Source organism: Pyrgilauda ruficollis, unplaced genomic scaffold (assembly GCF_017590135.1).
Source record: "Pyrgilauda ruficollis isolate IOZ18807 unplaced genomic scaffold, ASM1759013v1 scaffold25, whole genome shotgun sequence".
Taxonomy (NCBI): domain Eukaryota; kingdom Metazoa; phylum Chordata; class Aves; order Passeriformes; family Passeridae; genus Pyrgilauda; species Pyrgilauda ruficollis.
This window is the reverse complement of record NW_024523822.1, coordinates 2383438-2404276: the sequence shown is the minus strand read 5'-3', so window position 1 is coordinate 2404276 and position 20839 is coordinate 2383438. Positions and strand designations below refer to the sequence as shown.

Below are 20839 nucleotides of genomic sequence, written 5' to 3'. Positions count from 1 at the left end.
TCCCATCCAGACTTGAGCCAGCGTTCCTTCACTAGTCTGGAAAAACTGGCTCTACATTAGGTCTCTCCTGCTAAGGCCATTGATTTACTCAACTACATTTTTTAAAAGTTGACAAAATACTTACTTGATTGTTACAAAGGATAAATGAATGCCAGAGGTCTGTATTAGAAACACATTGGAAAGAGAGGTTTCTTTTCTGTTTGGCAAGAAAATAAGCGTTTGTTTGGGTTTTAGTACTGCCACTAACCTTTAAAGGAAGAAAAAAAAAATCTTCTGCTGTAAATCTTTCTTTTTTCCCTCCAGTTTTTTCTCCACCTTCATCCCTGTACTGCTAGAATGTGGTCAGACCTTGCTTGATTTGTAAATGCCACCCCCTACCCCACTGCTTCAGTCAGTTAATTCAAATTAACAAATTGTTCTTCTGCTGACGTTGTATATTGATTGCCTCTAGCTGTTCAGCATGTCTGAGAAACTCAGAGCATTTAAAGTGGGGGTTTTTGCTTGTTTATTTTTTGCTAATTCTCTCTGTATCTGAGCTTATTTCGACTAGGCATCTGAATTTTGACTACTGTTTGACTTAAATTCAGAGATGATCCATGCTTCAGTTAAGGGATATCTAGTGTTAGATTTACTGTCTGGAAATCTGACTTTTTTATTGCCAGAAAATCTAGTGAAGAATGAAGAAATAATCTCCTAAATCTTTATTAGCCTGGCTTAAGCTTCCTGTGTATTTACACACCTTTTCAAGCACCCCAACTTCATCACATTGAATGACGAATTTAAGAAGTAAAGATTTTATATATTCAGAATGAGAAAGGGAGGGGCAAAAGAAAAGGGAGAGTGTCCAGAGAAATATGAATGTTTTGAAAATCTGAGTATTTTTGTGCTAGAAATACTCTCCTCTCCTTTCTTTTCACTCTGGCTCTGTGCTGTGTTGATACAATAATGCCTGACTGCTTGTGTTAATGTGGGGTGATTTGCTGACTGACTTCAGAGTATCAGATGTTGTACAAGCTATTGCCGGAGACAGGATGCTAGAACAGATGGATCACTCATCTGTTCCACTATGGTGGCTCCCATGTACTCTTAGTAAATGCTGTGTAGAGCTTTTCTGTACTGGTGTGCTGTCTGGAACTACGTCTGGAATTTGCATTTTAGCCTTCCATACCAGTCTACCTTACCAGGAACAGTTGTTTATTTAAAGCATCCATCTTCTTGCATCAAACTATTTAACATTTTTGTGAAGGGGTCAAGGATGTAGTGTAAATATACTATACATATTAATTGTTATAGAGCAGAAGCAATATCAAGATAGGATAGGATAACTCAAGATAGGATAACTGAATTTTATTCAGAAGAATATTGCTTGAAAAAGTAAGTCACCATAGTTGAACATAGTTCTCCTGATACTGTGAAAAGCCATCATATTTTCCCACAGATTATTACGACTAGGGTGAGCTTTTTCATAGCTAAGGTGATTTCCCCTTCTCTTAGAAGGTTACTTACAGTTCAATGTTCTTTCAAGAGAAAAAAGATTTTTATTACTACCTTAAGCATTCCAAGGATACAATACTATATTAGTCTTCACCAAGATTAGGTTACTTTGTTGTTAGCTTTGCAAAAACTGGTATCTTTGGGGTTCTTTTTAAGCTGGAGGTCCCATGGTTAGTGAAACTATTAGTTTCTTTTTCTAATTTTGGCAGTGATTATTTTGTGATAAAACTAAGCATATTATGGTTCAAATAAACTATCTCAGAAAATTATTTTAGAAATATCTGCAGAAGTTCTGTTCTCATCATTTTATGCTGCAGGCCAACACAAAGAGAAATTATAAGCAATTAAATCTTCGGTCTGTGGAGGATCCAAAACTTGCTGGTTATTCTGAAGAGGTTAAGCCAATTTTCAGTCCTCCAGTAACTGTAATATACAAATTCAAAGGGCTGGTTAAAGTCACTAGAAGTGACTGACTTTGTCATCAGAAGGGCTGACTTTGTATAATATTTTTAAAGCATGTTTTCATCAGTTTTACTTGCTTAACGCTGGGGACATTTTTGCTTTGTGCAAGAGCAGCAGTAATACCTCCACTGTTGTCATGGTTTAACGCAGCCACCAGCCAAGCCCCAGGCAGCTGCTCACTCACTGCCCCACCCAGCAGGGTGAATCAGAAGGGTAAAACCTGCAAAACTCATGGGTTGAGATACACACTGTTTAATAGGGAAAACAAAAGCCCCACACACAAGCAGAGTGAAACAAGGAATTAATTCCCCACTTCCCATGAGCAGGCAGGTGTTCAGCCATCTCCAGGGCAACAGGGCCCATCCTGCATGACAGTAACTTGGGAAGACAAACACCATTGCTCTAAACATCTCCCTTTCTTTCTTCTTCCTCCTGTTTTATATAGTGAGCTTGATGCCACTTGGTCTGGAATATCCCCTTGCTCAGCTGGGGTCTCCTGTCCTGGCTGTGTCTACTCGCAACCTCCCAGGCACCCCCAGTCTCCTCACCACCACGGCAGTAGGAGAAGCAGAAAAGTCCTTGGCTCTAAGTCCTGCTCAGCAATGACAAAAACATCATGGTATCATTGACCATGTGTTCAGCACAAATCCAAAACACAGCCCCACGTCAGTCACTGTGAAGAAAGTTAACTCTCCCCCAGTCAAAATCAGCACAAACAGCTGAAACCTGAAGTACTGTAAACTTTAACAGACTCTTCTGGGTCTTGCAATTAACCTCAGGAGAGTGCAGGGCGGGGCGGTGTTTATAGCAATAGTAAAATTTTAAATTTCTGTTTAAAATCTGTATCATAATCCCTAACATGGATTGAAGCAATATTAGTTCGAAGTGGTATTTTATGTGAATACTTAACATTTGAAGTGGAGTGCAATATGGCGCATAGCTGTATTTATACCTATTTTCTCTTCTAAGCATTTTTTAACATTTAAAACTTCCATGGAATAACTAATTATCTTGATATTGCTAGATCTGAATAGCAAATTTTATTTCTCTTTTTAAATATCAAGTCAATAAACATGAAAAATACATGGTGTTATGAAAGCATTTAAAAAAAGGTACAAGATAGCCCATCATTAGGAAGGGAGATGAGGAGAGAGAAACAAAGAATGTGGAATGATGAAAACAAGTACTGGAAAAAAGAAAGAGTGAAATCTCTTAGTGGTAACAATCACAGCGGAAACCTAGGACCAGAAATTATTCCTAAAAAGTTTTGTGTGAGTCAGTCTCTTCTCCCAGTTAACAAGTGATAGGACAAGACCATGCAGCCTTAAGTTGTGCCAGGGGAGGTTTAGATTGGATATTGGGGAAAATTTTCTTGACCACAGAGGTTGTCAGGCATAGGAACAGGCTGCCCAGGGAAGTGGCTCCATCCCTGGAGGTATTTAAAAAGCATGTAGATGTGGCACTTCAGGACATGGTTTAGTGGGCTTGCCAGTGCTGGATCAATGGTCAAATTTTTTGATCCAAAAGGTCCTTCCCAATTCAGTGTTTCTATGGTTCTCTGATGATTAATTTACTTTAAGTGAAATCATACGTGGTTTGGCAAACTAGGCGTGGTGGAAATGTGTGATAAAGTGTAAGGTTTAAATACCAAGTGCTACAAAGGGATACAGGCTGTTGTAGGTAATTTAGCCCAGCTCCAGTATTATGAGTTAATGAGACAAACAATACTCGAGGAAATTGTTTTCTGAAACATCCTTTTTAAGACAGAAGTGGCTGTGTGAAACAGTGATAATTAGAGAGATGAATCCATCTTTGAGACTGGGTCTACCATGGTACTTAGGATATCAACCCTCATTGCTGTAAGAATTAAAAACTACTTCAAGTACTTGGTAAAAAATTGCTCTTCTTTTAATTTTATTTTAATGATAAGGGAGAGGAACTTGGATTTTCGCTCCTTTGCTTGAAAAGAGAGATGATGAGTTATGTTACACAAGAAGGAAAACAAATCTGGATGTTGAGACAGGGCAAACAGAAGATACAAAATTTGCTTACAAGAGGTTGTATTACACAGAGGACTTAGTGATAGTTGCATATTTCATTAGAGACACAAACATACTTCCTCGCTTCTGGTGCATTGTGTTTACAAAATTGTTTGTAAAGCTCTTGGACACACTGGTGCAAGGAATAATGACAGTAGCCTGATCCAAGAGGCTTATTTTGCTTGTAGCATCTCAATTCAAAACACTTCTTAAAAAATGGAAAAATATTAGATGTCAGTAATGTATTTCCTCCTTCAAAATTTCCTTTGTTTAAGGCCTTGACATTCTTTTTGCCTTGTTCATACTCTTGTTCTCTTGCTTTGATTCAAAATTGATTTAAAATTTCATTTGACAATTTTCTTCACTTGATTTACATTTTGATAAGTCTCTTTCTCTCTGTTTCTCATTCTTATATTTTTTTTAATCTTTCCCTTCCTCAGGTTTTTTTTGTAGTCTCTTAACTGTCTCTCGGTGTTTCTCAAATGTCTGTCTTCTTCCTGTGCCACCCACTATTCTGCTGGGAGCAGAGAGAGTGCCAGTGAGTTCATTCTTCCAGAGCAGCCTAATTTTTTTTCCTTGGGAGAGAGATCTCCTTTGCTTTGATCTGTGAACTCTTATCTGTTTTCTCATCTGTTCACTTGAATTACTGTTCTGTCCACTACCTAGCTGTCTTGAGGATGGTGGAAGAAAAGTGCTAGAATGTTTCCTACATTAATGATTTTTGCTTACACTTCAATATTTACTGTATCTGAAGGAAAATTAGCATTTAGTGGAATATAAGTTACAGAAAGCAGTAGTGTTTGAGTACCTGTCATTGTTTTTGTTTTAAATATGGGATGCATTGTGAAACTGTGAAAATAGGAAGCCTGTTACTTGCAATCAATGTTCAACTCAGAAACAAATGGTACTACTAGTAATTTTAGTTCATATTGGTCCTATTTTTTTAGTCAGCCTATAAATACAACTGAATTTCTTGACACAGATACTTGATCCTTCAGCATTCATTTCAGGCAACCTGATTGAAAGAACCAATAACTATCATAAAACGCAGCTATAATGTTCAAAATTATGATACTCTACATTTTATAGCAACATGATTAGTTGCTTTATTTATTTTGTATGCATTTAGTGTAAAAAGAAGGAGTATGGCACCAACTGCAATGTTTTATGCAGCCCCCTCCAAAGTGCAGGCAATTGCCTAAAACTGCTTAAGAATTTACTGCTGCTCTGCCAGAAGCTACTACCCTTACAGTTGGCAGGATGTAACTTTTGCTCATACTTGTTGATGACTTCCTATTTAAAATGCTCATGTAGCTGAGTGCAAGATAATGTCCCAGATTTACCTCCAGGCACCAGGAGGTTTGCTCTGTAGGGCCATCTGTGCAAGGAAAGTCAAAGGGGGCAGTAGGCAGGTGGTAGCAAACAACAGCTGTATCAGTTTGAAAAGCAAGTGTGGTCTTAGGCAATACAGCTTTGCCCTTTCATTTCACTTAGTATAAAAATCGCTGATGCAAAGTTTCAGCTTTATCAGTAGAACAAAAGCATAGTGCTTCCTTACTCTTGCCAAGATTCAAAATTATTCAGTTCCCTGATTGCCACTTCAGTTTCTCCCAAAAGGGGTTCTGGGAAGGCCAAAGCTTTTGGACCACGGGGCTTCTTTTTATGCTACACTTAACATGACTACCACCTGTCAGCAGCTGGCATATGGTTCAGATCCAGTGCATGGCTCACACATCGCAAAAGCAGAGGGATTACAGTATATCATATCTTTTGTTACAAGTACCGTCTCACTAGAGTACTTCAAAAGAGCCTGATCTGTTTGCTGACCTGAGAATATCACTAGGCCACAAGAGTATCATTGTACCTTTGAAATCCTGTGCTGTCTCTGAAACTCTTAAATTAATTTGTGTATTTCAGTGTAACATTTCAAGACATTCAATTTTTGGAATACAGAAGAGAGCCAGCTACTGAGTGTTCTTTAGTAATGTGAGAGGGAAGAAATGCAGGGCAGCTTCTCCCCCATTACATGGGGTAAGACCATGGTCAACTTGTAGGATGCTGTCATCTGGTCAGGGTAAAAATCAACCTCTTCAGCAATAAATCCTTGCAAAGATCGCTTGTTCATTTCTGTTAAGATGATGAGCATCTTAACAGAAATCTTGTGATTGTGTCTTCTATTTAGGAGGAACAATAACTTGCACAACTAAGTACTTCAAACCCAGAGTTATCAGTTTGGGAAAGCTATTTTATTTTACAACTTTTTAGCAAAAAAACTAAGCTGCAAAATTGAGGTTTTGATTTCTTTTGAGTTTTGCTTTGTAGAACAGACTACCTCTCATCCTTTAAATTTTGAAGAAAAGTGGACTTTAAAATTGAGTGTCTCTCTTATATAAAATGAGCTGTCAGCAATCAGTGATAAGCACAAGTTAGTTGGTTCCTGAAGACCAGAGACACAGAGATGAAGTTACTGCTTTCAGCACAGTGACTGAAGAAACATGACTGGGCAGCCAGCTCCTCACCAAACCCAGGAGCATGCAGAAGGGAAGAGAGCTATAAATTGAACAAGGAAAAGTCTTATGAAACTTGTATTTGTGGAACTACGCCCTAACTCTGCACTTGGAAAATTATGCAAAGGCAAACTTCAGTTAGAGGAGCTTGAGTAAGATTAATTTAAATTCAAATGCTTAATATAGAAATAATTATTAAATGCTTCCTATGTTCCTTTAAAAAATAATTGCTTTTGAAGAACAGTATTCACTGTGATTCACCATTCATATAGGTGCAGAACAGGTCTACCTGGGAAGATGAGTGACTTGCTAAAATAAGGTTAAGTTCACAGAAAGAAAATATTTCTTAAAATCTCCACTGCAGTCTGTGTTTATTTTGCTTTACCTCTGAGATGCTGCATCTAAAATTGATTCTGGGAATATCAAAAAGTTTCTTAATATTGGCTTATTTTTAATCACAGCTGGGAGTGTCTTAGTGGAAAGTTATGAATAAGAATCAGAGAGTATGACTTCTTTCAGCTCTTGGGGAGAAGTAAATATTGCTTAGTCTGAATCTACTGCTTCTATTTTGCAAACTACTTGGGGCACTGCATGGCCTGACTCAAGAATTAGAGATGCATTTAATTTTAATTCCTCTTAGTTGTATCCTGCAGGTTATGTCCTGTGCTATAGTATTCTTGGAAAACCCGAGTTGATGAAAGGGCTAAGTGTGACTACACTTCTACTTACACTCCTATAACACACTTTAAAACCATGCACCGAGGAATGACTCCATCTCTTAGGCCTGTACTTTATTCATACTAGGACAGAGGGATTTGATATGTGTACTCATCTTTAATAAGTTGAGAAGAATGACAAATGCAAAAAGCATGTTAGCCAAAATAAATTACTTCAGTCCCTCCACTGTGAGACAATGTTTTTATAATTAAACTACAAATATGCAACCATGAGTCACTCTGATGGTACATTATGTTATTCTGAATTGTAGAGATGACTAAAAAAACAAGTTTAGGTGTTAGTAGTGTGGACAGGGTTATAAACTACCTAAGTTTCTTATAATGGAAACAACTCCTTAAGTATTTATGAAGCACATATGTCAAGAATCAGTTGTGATGAAAAATCTCAATTTTTGTTTTTAGGAATTTCGTAAAGCATTCAAGCAGATCATGTATGGTCTTATAGCTTTGATTTTTTTCTGGTTTGTTTAATAGTACTATATTGTAATCTGCAGTAACTTAGCTGGTTCTCCCTCCCTTGCTTTATGTATGGAGATTTGCACTAAAATTCTTTGAAAACTGTTTAGTTCAGAATGTCTTACATGTTGCAAGAGACCAATAAAGCAGTGCTTCATTGGCCACAAAACTTTCCTTTTGAAACTTGCTCGTTTTCCTGGATTTTCTGTCACAAAGACTGTTGACAAAGACATGCTATAGAGATTGATATGCTTAGATTCAGATCAGTATAGTTCTTAACTTGTCCTATCGAAGTCAAAGACATTTTTGAAATTGATCACATAGAATCTAAAGGTTAAGTGTGGTTTTTGCCTAGATACACGAGTTGGCCCTGAAAAAATAATTTACCACATCTCTGGGCAGCCTGTTCTGGTATTTCACCACCCTTGTCTTAAAAAATGTCTTTCTTATCCCATCTGAATATGTGCTCTTTTGGTTTAAAACCTTTACCCTTTGTCCTGTAACTACAGGCCCTTCTAAAGGGTCTGTCACCATCAGTCCTAGTAAGTCTTGTTGTGTACTGCAGTAAGATCTCCTGAGAGCCTTCTCTTATCCAGGCTGAATGGTCCCATCTCTCAGCTTGTCCTCACAGAAGTGCTGCTCCGTCCTTCTGGTCATCTTTGTGGCCTCCTCTGGACTCCCTCCAGCAGGTCCATGTCCTTCCTGTGCTGTGACCCCAGAGCTGCTGCAGCCCTGCAGGTGGGGTCTCAGCAGAGCAGAGCAGAGGGGCAGAATCCCCTCCCTGGCCCTGCTGCCCACACTGCTCTGGATGCAGCCCAGGACACGTGTGGCTTTCTGGGCTGAGTGCCCATGGCTGGGTCATGTCCAGCCTCTCAGCCACCAGTGCCTGTAAGTTCCTCTTGGCCGAGCTGCTTCAATCCCTTCTTCTTCCACCGTGTGTTGTTATCAGCAGTTGCCCAGGTGTAGGGTCTAGTACCTGGCCTTGTTGAAGCTCCTGCAGTTCACGTGCACCACTTTTCCGTTATGTAACGTTGATGTTTTCAGGTTACTGGAAATTTGCTGAAATTAGGAAACATCTAATAGGGGGGAAACTTCTAATGAACAGTAGGAAAAACATTGAATTGAACAAGGCATTTGTTTAGTCTCGTATTCTGAGAATTAAAAAGCATGATCTGAACCAAGTTAATGTGAAGCAGCAGGACATGAAGCATTCCCCTTTTGATCTTCTGTGTACCTGCTTCAAGCATTTTCCATGTAATCTCTTCCCCACTTTTGTAAAACCCTCCACCCTGGTGAAAGGTGTCTAAAGTGACTAATGGGAAAATTTGAGAAACACTCCCTGTTCCTGGGAAAAATTTGCCATACATTTTAGAAGATATGCTAAATAGAAAAAAACAAGAAAACAGAGGTTAGTATGTGAAATAAAATCCAGAGGAAAACTATCTGTATTTATCTGTATTTTTCAAAAGGAGGCTTTACAAAATTATCACCTTATAAGGGTCTTCTAAGAAATTAAAAAAAAAAAAAAAAAAACAAGAGAGAAGAAAAAAGACCAAAGGAATTTCTAGGAATGGCTCCAGTCTGTGTTCCCCTCTCCTTGAAACCCAGGTCAGTTCTTTCTTGCTATGACCAAAAATAAATCAGAAATCTTACCATGCATACTATAATTGCAAATTAATTACAAATTGTATTTTCCATTCTTTCACTGAGTTGGAGTTTGGTTTTTTTGCAGGATGTCGCATGTGCTTCAGTTTGAAGACAGAAGCAGAAAGGTGAAAGATGCAAGCATGCAGGATGAAGATACTTTTGAGATCTATGATCCACGGAATCCTGTAACTAAGAGGAGAAGAGAAGAAAGCAAGAAGATAATGAGAGAAAAAAAAGAAAGGAGATAAAAGGAGTGTAAAGTTAGCCAGAGCTGCCTTGGAAAGTGACTGCAATAAAGCACTGGCTCTTTTGTAAGCTGATCCTAAAAATACCACTGGACAAGTGTGAAAAGGAATCTCTCGAGAACCTGTCGTGCAGTTTTGAGGCAGAGATGTCATTTGTTTCTTAAGCTGTGCAGTCAAATGCTCTCACTGCATTCATTATCCAACCTCTCTAAAGGTTTTTAGAATGATGTATTTAATAAAACAGCTGACTTGACTTTTGTCCGTGTTTTAATTACAGTAGTCAAAATCTTTGATTAATCAAAATATGATAATCAAAAAGTTTTCAACATAATGAATGGGAATTTGTCTAAGTGAGGGTCAGGTTAGAAGACAGAAACCCTGTCTGCAGTCTTTTAAGATTTTATGTTAATTATTTTCATTGTTCTTTAAAAGACATGTAAATTTTGCCTGCCTGAACCACTCTGATACAGAATTTAGAAGATGCAGTACTTTTGAGAATGGTCCCAGCTTTCTTGAAACAAGCGAAGTTTAATTTGAGAATCTGGCTATTGTCTTCTTCTTTTGAAATACACATTCCAGTACAGATCTCATCTTGGGAAGCTGGGATAATGCATTTTAGATGTGTTATTTCACTATCCATACCACATTAATAAAAAAAGATAATCTGAATATGCTGTAATGGTTGATTAAACCACTTGTTGCAATACCAGAAAGATCCCTTTGGTAGAATTTTCACTGTAAAGTGGTGGGTAATGTTAATTAGTGGCAAGTTTGTGAATTAGTGCAATACAGAAACAAAAGGAAATATGATCAGTCTCATTAAAAATATAACCCTGCTTTAAACAATTATTCTGTCATCTCAAATTGAACTCAATTGAGCTCAAGCCTCCAGTTTATAGATTTTCCTCATATTTTACAACTCTGGATGTTAATATTTTTACAGATAAACATGAATTTTCATTGCTCCTTTAGAGCAGTTCTGGTGCCACAGGAACATGAATTGTCCAAATAGCCAACAGCTAAAGAGGAGTGAACAAGGTCATTAAAAAGTGCCACCAGAGCAGTGTTTTGCTGATGTTGTTTTTAGAACAAGTTCAGTAAGGTATGGTGTCCTTATCAAGCTGCCACTGCCAAATTTCTTGATAGGGTTTGAGGTGTGAGATACATAAACCTGCATTGGTGGGTTAATATGTCCCAAATATCAGAGGTTAGATTAATACAGATTATTGCTTAAATGCACAGTGCAACCTTTGAGATAAGGAGAAAACTTGGAGGTGTGAAGTGAGATCCTGTATAAAGCTGTCATTATCCTCCTCTTAGGCTGAGTGAATTATACTGTGCCATGGTGTAAAGAAGTTAAGAGGGGTTACATTCCTTAACATGGCCATTCACAAACTAGTGAGTCAATTGTTTTTAATCATTAAGTAATTTCTGTCAGGCTGCTGCTGGCAAAGTGAAGAACATCTAATGTCACATGCTGTTACCTCTATTCATTGCTTTGTTTGTGGAGAAAATTTTAAATCAGTCATTACAGGAAATGAGCATATCAAACCCCCATTCTGGTGGAGATGGAAAGGAGGAAAAGGTGATGAACATGGGGAAAAGTGAGGGCTAGATCTGAAAAGAACCTTGAGAATCAATTCCAGGACAGTTACTGCCCCTGGAATAAAAAAAAAAAATGTTCAAATTATGTATTTTTCCTGCAAGCTAAAGTAGGATGTATGAGTCAATATATGGACAAGTTGACTAACACTCTTCGTAGCTGAATATTTTTGCCGACTACCTGCATCAGCTCTGAGTAAGCTGTACTAGATGATTCCCAGTTTAAAGCACTAGAGAAGCCCAAAAAGGAATCTTAACTTGAGGTTTAGGACTCTGCTCAGTTGGAAGAGATTTGAAAAGTCTGGACCTTGCACACAGGACTGGTAACCTGACAAGAACAAGAGAGTAACTATGTTGACAATGTTGACATTTTCTTGTTAAGTGTGCATTCAAAGTCAGATTATCACAACTAGTCAAGGGAGAGTTGATGAAGTTGACTATAAATGGGCTAAGGTGTCTAAATTTTATTCATTTCACTGAAGCAAAAGTCATTCTGTATTTCATTTAGGAGACACTTGGAGCAAAGTTAAGAAAAGCTTATATCAGAAGTACATTCTCAGGTAAAGTCAACACCAAGGAGTAAGAACCTCACAGAAGGAAGTTTAAATGATGACACTTGTCTGAAACAAGTAGTTTGCAGTGTCACAGGTAACTCCCATTCTGCCAGTAACAATCCTGCCAGTTTCCCATACTGCCAGGTTAACAATCATTTTAACTCAAACCTATTTCATTCACCATCTGGCTTTGCTGTAATTACATAAAATGTTGACTGGTAAAGCATGACAGTGTTCTTTTTATAGACTGTGAAATGTGTGTGCTCAGTGTTACACCTTTTATTTGTCAATTCTGAAAATCAAGTGGGTGATACAATGTGGGCAGGTGCCCCCCTCTCTGTGAAAGAGTCATATTGAGCTAGATTAGTGGCTGAAAACTGAAGGAACAGTTGGTTTTGTGGCTGAAGAATTTGTTCTATGGTAATGAGATTTTTGAATTATTATATTTTCTTAAATCTTAAGCATCTCCCATGTTCCACCCTTATGGCCACCATCTCACCTGTCTGTATAAACATGAGCATAATCTCTACATAGTTTAACAGACAGCTAGGTACATATGTCTATGCACCAGTAAAAAAATAGTGTCTTAACAGCTGCATGTAAAGCTTTACTTCCTAAAAATGCTAGTTATGAGCACATTACCCAGCTTGAAGATGCAAACCACAGTACTCATATGTAATAATTTCTGTACAAGTCAGGGTTTAAAATTGCTGGATATGCTCTACTTCCCCACCATCACCACCTGCATTTTTGAATACTCATTACATCAAGCTAAAAATCTTATAAACCCAGATTATGACTGAATTTTGAGTTAGATCTACCAAAGGTCTACCAATATTTAGTGGCAGCTAACCTGCAATTTCAATGTTGGTAGCTTTGCTACCAACACAGTGAGCTAGTGTTGGCAAATGTTCTGTGAGACAGTCCCTCCAGTCATACCTGCCTTTCTTTTAATATAAACATTGATGGAGCCTTTCATTTTGCAAGAGGGAATGTGATTCGTAGCTGAAAATAAGGGGTGGGGGGAAAAGGTTTTCATCCTTGCAGATACCATTATGTTGGTAAAGTCAACATTTTCATTTCCAAACCAGCTGGATTTTGAGTAGATAAGATCCTTCTAGGCCACATCTGGTAATAGCAAGATCCTCAAGAAGAGCTTAAAGGCTTGCCTCAAATGCTGTCAGTGATGCCAGCGAGTAATACAATGTGCCCTTTTTGCTTTGGAGCTGAAAAAACCCTGAGGTACAACAGAGCCTGGTTTATTTCTGTCAAATAGCCACTATGCCTAGGCTGCTAGGGGTGTAATCTGCAATGCCACATTATGTAGCTTTCCCTTAGCTGCTGGCTTCCAGCATGGGCAGGTCTGGGAAGAGGTTTATTCCATCCTGTCTCCTTTCCCCAGCAGAAGAGTGTCTGAACTATAACGGTTAAAATAACCACACAGCGATGTTGTCTGCTTTCGTCTAGAGGACATCAAGTTTGCAAAAGACACAATTATGTTTTGGCAACAAAAAACCTAGCTTCAGACAGAAAGCATAGCTCCAGACTCTGCCTCATTCTGGCAGAGACATGTGCATCTGTCATTACTTAAATGATGACAGATTTGGGCTGTTAGAAGATGAGGGGACTCCTTACCTGTGTGTTCTCAGTAAAAGATGTAGGGATTTGCTTACATCTTTCACTGTAACAAAGAATGAGCTGATCATATAGTGGCTATATTTATAAAGTTCCTGATGACGTACACACAGCACAGAGAATGTAAACTGAAAAGTTTTTGAATGCATCTGATCATCCCTTGATAGCACATTCCTGCTCTACTAGTAAAGCAAGTACCAGCAGTTTGCTGCTTCCCAATTGAGCGCCATAAAGTGATTCCCTTCAGTTATCCTGGGCAGATGTGCCATATTCCAGCTTGATAGTCACAAATTCCTCATGCAAACTGACAGACACCTTGTGCCCACACACACTCTGATGGATACATTCTGGTCTCCAAGGCACCCAGGGCAGGTGCCATACAGCCTGTCAGAGGCCCTGTATACCTCAGCTACTGTCCCAACAAAATATTCCTCTGAATTAATTTTCACAGTACTTTTTCCTGGCAGGATTTCACTTCCTCTTCGGTATCCATCACAGATGGGGTTTTCCATTTGATTTTTCACTTCTTTTGGTGTTTTAAGAGCCTGCTCACACAGCACAAGTTTCATTTGTAAGTCACAGATTAGAAGAGCATGTTTAAAAAGCTACTGCACACTTGGGCAGGTCTTTCTTACACATCTCACACAGGCACATAAGAATTGGTTTCTGCCTCCACAGGCTTCATCACCACTTCTCTCATCATCGTGCCTTCCCTGTCAGCCTCTATTACCAAGGGCCAGACAAAGAATTTACGCCCTCCTCCTCCTCAACCTTTCAATTGTTTTTGCATTTGTTGCTAGCCTCTGCCCTACTGTCTTCTCCAGCTCTCTTTATGTCTCCTGGCTTCCCAGTAGTGAGCTGAAGAATCTGGTAACCACCAGATAAGTCACACACAAAAGCTGAAGCTGCACTTTATTATGTGCCTGTGTAGATTCTGTACAGAATACAAATGCAAAAAACATGAAGCCAAAGCTTCAGAGAGCAGGCTTGAAATTTATATTTAAACTATTTTTATGTTTTTAACACTTCCTCTGTATATATTTTCTTTTTAAAATTATTATTCCTGAAACACATACCAAAATAGCATTGTACCCGATCTGGCCACAGAATGAGGATCTGCTGATTGTAACCTACAATTGTCTGGTACTGCTCCAAAGCAGAACAAAAGCCTGAAAGCTACTATTTTTGGAAAAAAAATCAAGGCCTTCTTTAAAGCACAAATTGGTTGGTACTAATAACCTTCTACTCTTAAAGCACTGTTTTAAAACAGCACAAGGACCCTGCCTTAACAACTCTAAATTTACAGACATGAAAGAGGACTACAGACAACAAGACAGCACCTTTTGGGGAAAAAAAACTAATCCTAAACCACAACATATCAGAAAAAAATTTACATTTTTAAGACTAATTCACCAAATCTAAATGAAAAAAAATACACTATAGGGAAGGTGGGTGGGAAATCTACGCTTCTTGACCTAGACAATCACATGGAAGAGAAAACAAGTCCTGATATGAACAGGTTCATATACTTTTACTGTGGTTCTTATTTCTAATTTATGAAGTGCACTGGCTTTGGAACCAAGCATGATATGATGGTCATATTTGTATGTCAATGGGTATTACACACTTGAAAGTCCAGTCCAATATTCATAAGGTTATTTAAGCTGCACACTTGCCCTTTGTGATTTGTTTGTAGTAGTAAAAGGGCACAGTTACAGAATGGCCCTAGGATAGCCTTTAGTTTTGGCAGTTTTATTTGGCAGCAATAAAGCATTGAAAGCTGAACCTCTTTATATTGAACACAGTCTGGAAGATCACAGATTTGCAGCCACTATTGAAACTTGGTTCCAAAATCACATATGTTCTTCTTCAGAAGTAACTTCTGAGTCAAACAGATTTTAATACAGCATTGCATTCAAAGGATACTTCCTTCACCTGCTTGAACAGAGACTCTCTACAGTCTTGGGAAGCATGGTCTGCCCTGTATAATGAAGTATTGCATCCTTACATCTAAAAAGTTATTTCACTGGAACAGCAGAAAATAACTGTCAGTATGTGGTCAGTTATTTTAAAAAATATTTCCATTACAGCTACAGTATGCTCTCCCTTCCATTTACAGAATATACAAACCAAAGAGTTTACACATTAAACACATAAATTATTTCAAATGTCAGGGCATGAGTTGGTCCTAAGTGTTCGAGTAGACTTGGCAAGATGGTATAGTAAGTATGAACATCTGGATAACGATTCAGGGGCATGAGCTGGTAAATGAGGTCATTAACTATAATACCTAACCCTGCCCTACAGATTAGGAAGACAGTTTTTAGGATGATTGACCCTTGAGGGGAAACAGAAATATGCATCTTGTGCATCTTGTGCAAGATATTTTTATCTAGGGCACCCAAACAAGCAAGTTATCCCAAATGACAACAAAAAAGCATTTGAAAGGGCTGTAAATGGGGAGGAAAAAAAAATCTGACCCAACTATTCCAGATTTACTTATATTTATAATGTAGTCAAAATATTTTCCTCACAGTGTTTCATATAATTTTATTTTACAAAGACAAAAATCATCAGACAGGAAAACCACAGTAAGCAATGTTTGCCTTTGCCAAACAAATAATTTACATAAAAGTTTGCAAATAGATTTTAAAAACCCCCAAAACTCAGCCCAGCTTTCTTCAGCTTCTAAATCTGATGCACATTACTGTTTTTTGTTTAATTTCAGGTGGTTTCACTGCTACAAGATGAGACCTCATATACCAGAGAGACCAAAATATACTACCTCACTGTCATATAATTTAGGCTCAGTCATACCTCAGACAATATTTTTACAAGGTCACTTTGCAAAAGTATGTCTAGCCTATCCAAATGACAATATTATTTATGCCAAAGGTTTTGCTTTACAGATGGAAGTATTCCAACCACTGTTTAATAGGCTGTATGGAGAGGCTAAGAAAACATCATTTGTTGCACACACAGCTTAAGTATACAATATAGAACTAAAGTGTACAGACTGATCATTGGCAACATGGGCTAAAACTGGCCTCAGTGAAAAAAGCCACAAAAGCAATGAGCTTCTGAGTTTTCCTCTCTGATATTATTTTTGGAATTCCTGAGCTTAACCAGAAATATGAATGCACAAGTGAGAAATAGATGTGAATTCAGTAACTACCTGGATATTAAAAATGCAAAAATGATATTTTTCAAAAGAGACTTTGTAACACAGACATATAACTTCACAAGCAGACAGGACAGCACATTCTCAGCTGCAGTCTCAGAACAGGGAGTGGATAGGAGAGTAATGACAGGAACTCCAATAAAAAGCTTTTTAAAAGTACTGAGGTGAAGACAATACAGTCTTCAAAGCCAAAGTAATTAGTACCAGGACCAAGTGTTTCTGAAGGCAATTAGAGTAAAACAAGCATGTTTTTTCTCAAGCTCTATTCTTAGAAAACAATTTTCATCCATCAACTTTACTTCTACTCAATTTGTAACAGTTTTTCTGGCAAGCTCTAATTCTTTAGAGGCTGAAACTTGTCGCTGCTGCTGATTAAAATAATTGTGAAAATAGCTAAGATTAAAAAATCCACACCAGACAGGCACTACCATATACACCAGAAAATTATAACATGTGAAAATCAGCTGGCACCCAAATAATTTCAGCATATCAGACTTATTAGGAAAGTGTAATTAAGATTTGGAGAAACAGAAGTACAATAGGAGACCCCAAGGACTGAGGAGGGAGCTGAAAAGGTATTGTATCTCTGTAAGGATCTTAACCAGGCAAACATGGTACACAGGCCACTGCATAATATTCTCTAACAGTTCTGTTTTCCATATGCTAAATTAATGTTTATTTACCCTACAGACCTGTGGAGTAGCTGCCATTCTTCCTCTGTTAAATTAAGTCCATGTTTTCTGACAGCACCAAAACATGCAGAAATCTGGGAGTTTTTGCCATGTGATAAAAACTACAGCAGGGTAAGCAACCTTTTTCATTGTTTTATTTTGAGAATACTTCTTGTAGGCTGGTGGTCAAAGCAGCAACATTACTGAGACTGGCAGCAGACAGTGGAGTTTTACTCTTTCTGTTCTGGCCATTGTGATGCTTTGGTCTGATCTGTATTTCACAAATAAAAGTTGGTCTTTCAGTTGTCAGACCACAGTTTTAGTTCAGGTTTCAGACAGGAGGGGGAGAAGCAAGTAAAGAACTTGCATAGTGACAAAGTGTTTGCTATTTCTACAGTGTGGCTTTTGGAGTAGTGGTCCCTTGTGACCACAGAAAGCCACAAGCATTCAGAGCCATTTGAGTAAGCCAATACAGTATCACACAGCTATGGACAGACAACATTTGGCTTCTGCACACCCTGTGTGGAATGTAGTTTTAGAAGAAAAATATGTTAAACTCTTGGTTAGAGGGCAAGTCCAAAGATATCTCACACAAAGAAAGACTCAGTGCCTCAAGTTATCTATTGATTTCTACCTTGAATAACTAAAGTACACATTTATAAACAGTATGAATGCACCTAAAAAGAGAGTTTGGAGGCTGAAGTGCTATTAATTCACAAACTAGTGAACAGATTACTGTGCACTATTGTGCACTAATGATTGCACTTCAGAAATATAGGCAGCATTAGGAAGGGAGAATAAGGCTGCAATGCTAATAAGGGGGAAACAGATGCTATTGTATGAAGGCCAAACAGGACCAAACTGAAGTCTAGTAAATTAATCAAGAATGTTTCATGCCAGAGATACACCAACACCTAATGGAGCCACATATGAAACAAATATTCCTGAAACTTCTCTTTTCATGGCTCTCTACTTACATATAGCATCCTATTTCTAGTGAGTTTCCAAATAATAACACAGCCACTAAACATCATTTCAAGTCAGAACAGACAAGGCATAATCAGGTATACTTCCATAATTTAAGAGAGAGGTTTTTCTAACCTCCCTCTATACTCTACACCTTTTTTTTTTCCAGTGCATGAATATTCTTGTCTTCAGAAATATTTTTCTAAAATCTTACCTAAATCTCTTTTGCTGTAGCACAACCCGTAACTTCTTGTACCAGTCTGAATGAATAACCTTGTCTGCTCTGCAGCAATATTTTATGTATTGAAAGATTTATCATGTCCTTTTTCTTCTCTAGAATAAACAATCACAAAATTTTCATTTTCTCCCTAACAGTCATGTTTTGTATATCTTTAAATCATTCCTACTAATCTTCTTTGGCTTTTCTCCCAGCTGGTCTACATTTTTCTTTACCTGTGTTACCTAAAGAAAGCTGGATACAGCAATCTCACCAAAGTCTGACTCATGCTAAAAACAGAGGAATGAATCTTTACACACAACACCCCTGTCTGTACATCCAAGCATGGGCTTTCCTTTCTCATCCATTCGCACAGGTTTTTTTAATGATGTTCAGCTCTGAACCTGTATAATTCTCAAATTCTTTGGTATTAACCTACTGATTAGCAGGCTGAGGTTTTTTAATTGTAGCAATTGATTATTCCTGGGAGTGGTGTTTGGTATTCATCCATATTGAACTGCACTCTGTTGTTTTGGTGTGTTTTATCAAATAGTTGCAATCGTTATGAATTTGTCTTGTTCTCAACATGCTTGGAAGGCCTTCTAGCTGTAGTTTTGCCAGCTCAATACTTCACAGATTGCTTATCAGTAAGCCATGTGAGACAGGTGGAACCATCACATGATGAAACTTCATTACTCCTCTACTACATGCAAGCCCTATTACCCTACACTAGACTCCAATTTGGCAATAAAAGTAAATTTATGCTCTCAAAACTAAGGTCAATTTCGTAATGTTCTGAAGAATTATATGAGGGAGGAAAAAGTCTACTCCTTGGAAGGAAAATATATTCTGAGATGCAATTTATCCTTAATATTATATAGAGTATGTAAGATAAGAAATGCTTTTCATACTTGACTAAATCCAGCAGCAACAAACCAAGCTCATACAGAGTTGAGGCTTAAAGCCTGATTATCCAGTCAGTTACAGGCATTTCTCTTCCCCGGCTGTGTCATGAACAATAGTAATAAAACGCCTGGCTACAAACAGCAGGAATTAGTACACCTCAAACCTCAAGTCCTTTCAACTGTCTGGATAAAAGTGTGAAAGTGAATAAAAAGGCAGCTCTGGGCCAGAACAGAATGATGTGAAGGAGGTAAACACTCCTGAGCTTTCTTAATCTTTCATATTAGCAAGGGTATGGAGCTCCTTCTGAAAAAAAGGAATCTGTAGTGGATTCTTCCTTGTGTTGACATGGCAAATTGTGTCATGTATACACAGTAACTAAAACAATTTCATTTTTTGTAAGTCCTCATGTGAATAGTTATAATTCCTCTCACCAAGGCTGAAAGTGAAAAGGAAAATAATTAAAGTGTCAGAACAACCATTCTCATCTGTCATTTGATAACTGATCTGCCATGTCTGCACTAGAGAAGTGCCTCCAGCCATTGTTCTTGGATGAATTTCACATATTTTTTTACACTTTAGTCAAGTGTACTGCCACTGAATGGAAGCGCACAGGCTACAGAGAAGGAAGATAAGGGAGATGCTAAGTGTCTGAAATACTTAGTGGTGACTGTGAATGTAAAACAGCATTTCACATTTATGAAAGTCAACTGCACATAGGGTAAGATGGGATGCTTTCTAAAAAGACCCCCAACACTGAATACACTGAATGTGAAAATAGAATTTATTCAGTCAGTGGTCAGGCTGATGGTGAATCTCTCCTCTTTTATCTTTTGAAATATTGGACACATAATCAGAAAACATCTTCTATCTGAATTGTTGTAACTATTCATGTCCAAATATATTTGTCCTGTGTAGTGCCGTCTTTGCCATAACTAGCCCTTGATTCTGGCACCTTTCTCTGCACATTAGTGAGACTTTAGATGGCTTGATTTGGCCATCTTCTCAGAATCAAATGGCATGTTTTTGTGACTGGGACCTGCTAGTTCATTAAACAAAATCTAAGGAACATAATACCTGTTGTCTTGAAAAGTCTGTTGAACTGGGAAGCAACTCCCTCTCCATGTTCCTGCTGGTACATCAGTACAGTTTAGGGGAATAGGGTTTCCATACAAGACTTTAATCCTGGGAATTAGGATAGCAGTAGAGCAACCTGTTACAAGTAAAAAATAGTGACAATTGTTTCCTGAGAGATACTGGACATATAATGTGATTACTTCTTGGTATCAATATAGTCTTCATGTTCTGCTGTTGATGCCTTCTGTAGAACTATCTCTTCCCATCCTCAAAATTTTGACCCTTCTTAAATGAGATACTTATTGAACAGAGCCACTGCTTTCCTCAGACCCAAATATGATATCATCTGAATAAATGAACACTTCTGCATTTCTTCAACAAGACTTTTTCTGTGGGCATTACCTAATCAGAACAGATGTGGCTGTTGTAAGGGTAGTTTGTGCCTT

At 38.0% G+C, this 20839-nt stretch overlaps 1 protein-coding gene across 2 annotated transcripts in view; it reads left to right on the top strand.

Moving 5' to 3' along the window:
* Positions 1-9840, top strand: part of CWC27 (CWC27 spliceosome associated cyclophilin) — a 94174-nt gene extending 84334 nt beyond the window's left edge. For both annotated transcript variants that reach the window (XM_041470697.1, XM_041470696.1), the window contains one exon: positions 9428-9840. In XM_041470697.1, coding sequence (XP_041326631.1) covers positions 9428-9590 — 163 coding nt within the window. In that variant the 3' untranslated portion in view covers positions 9591-9840. The remainder of the gene's footprint in view (positions 1-9427) is intronic.
* The last annotated feature ends 10999 nt before the right edge of the window (positions 9841-20839 follow it).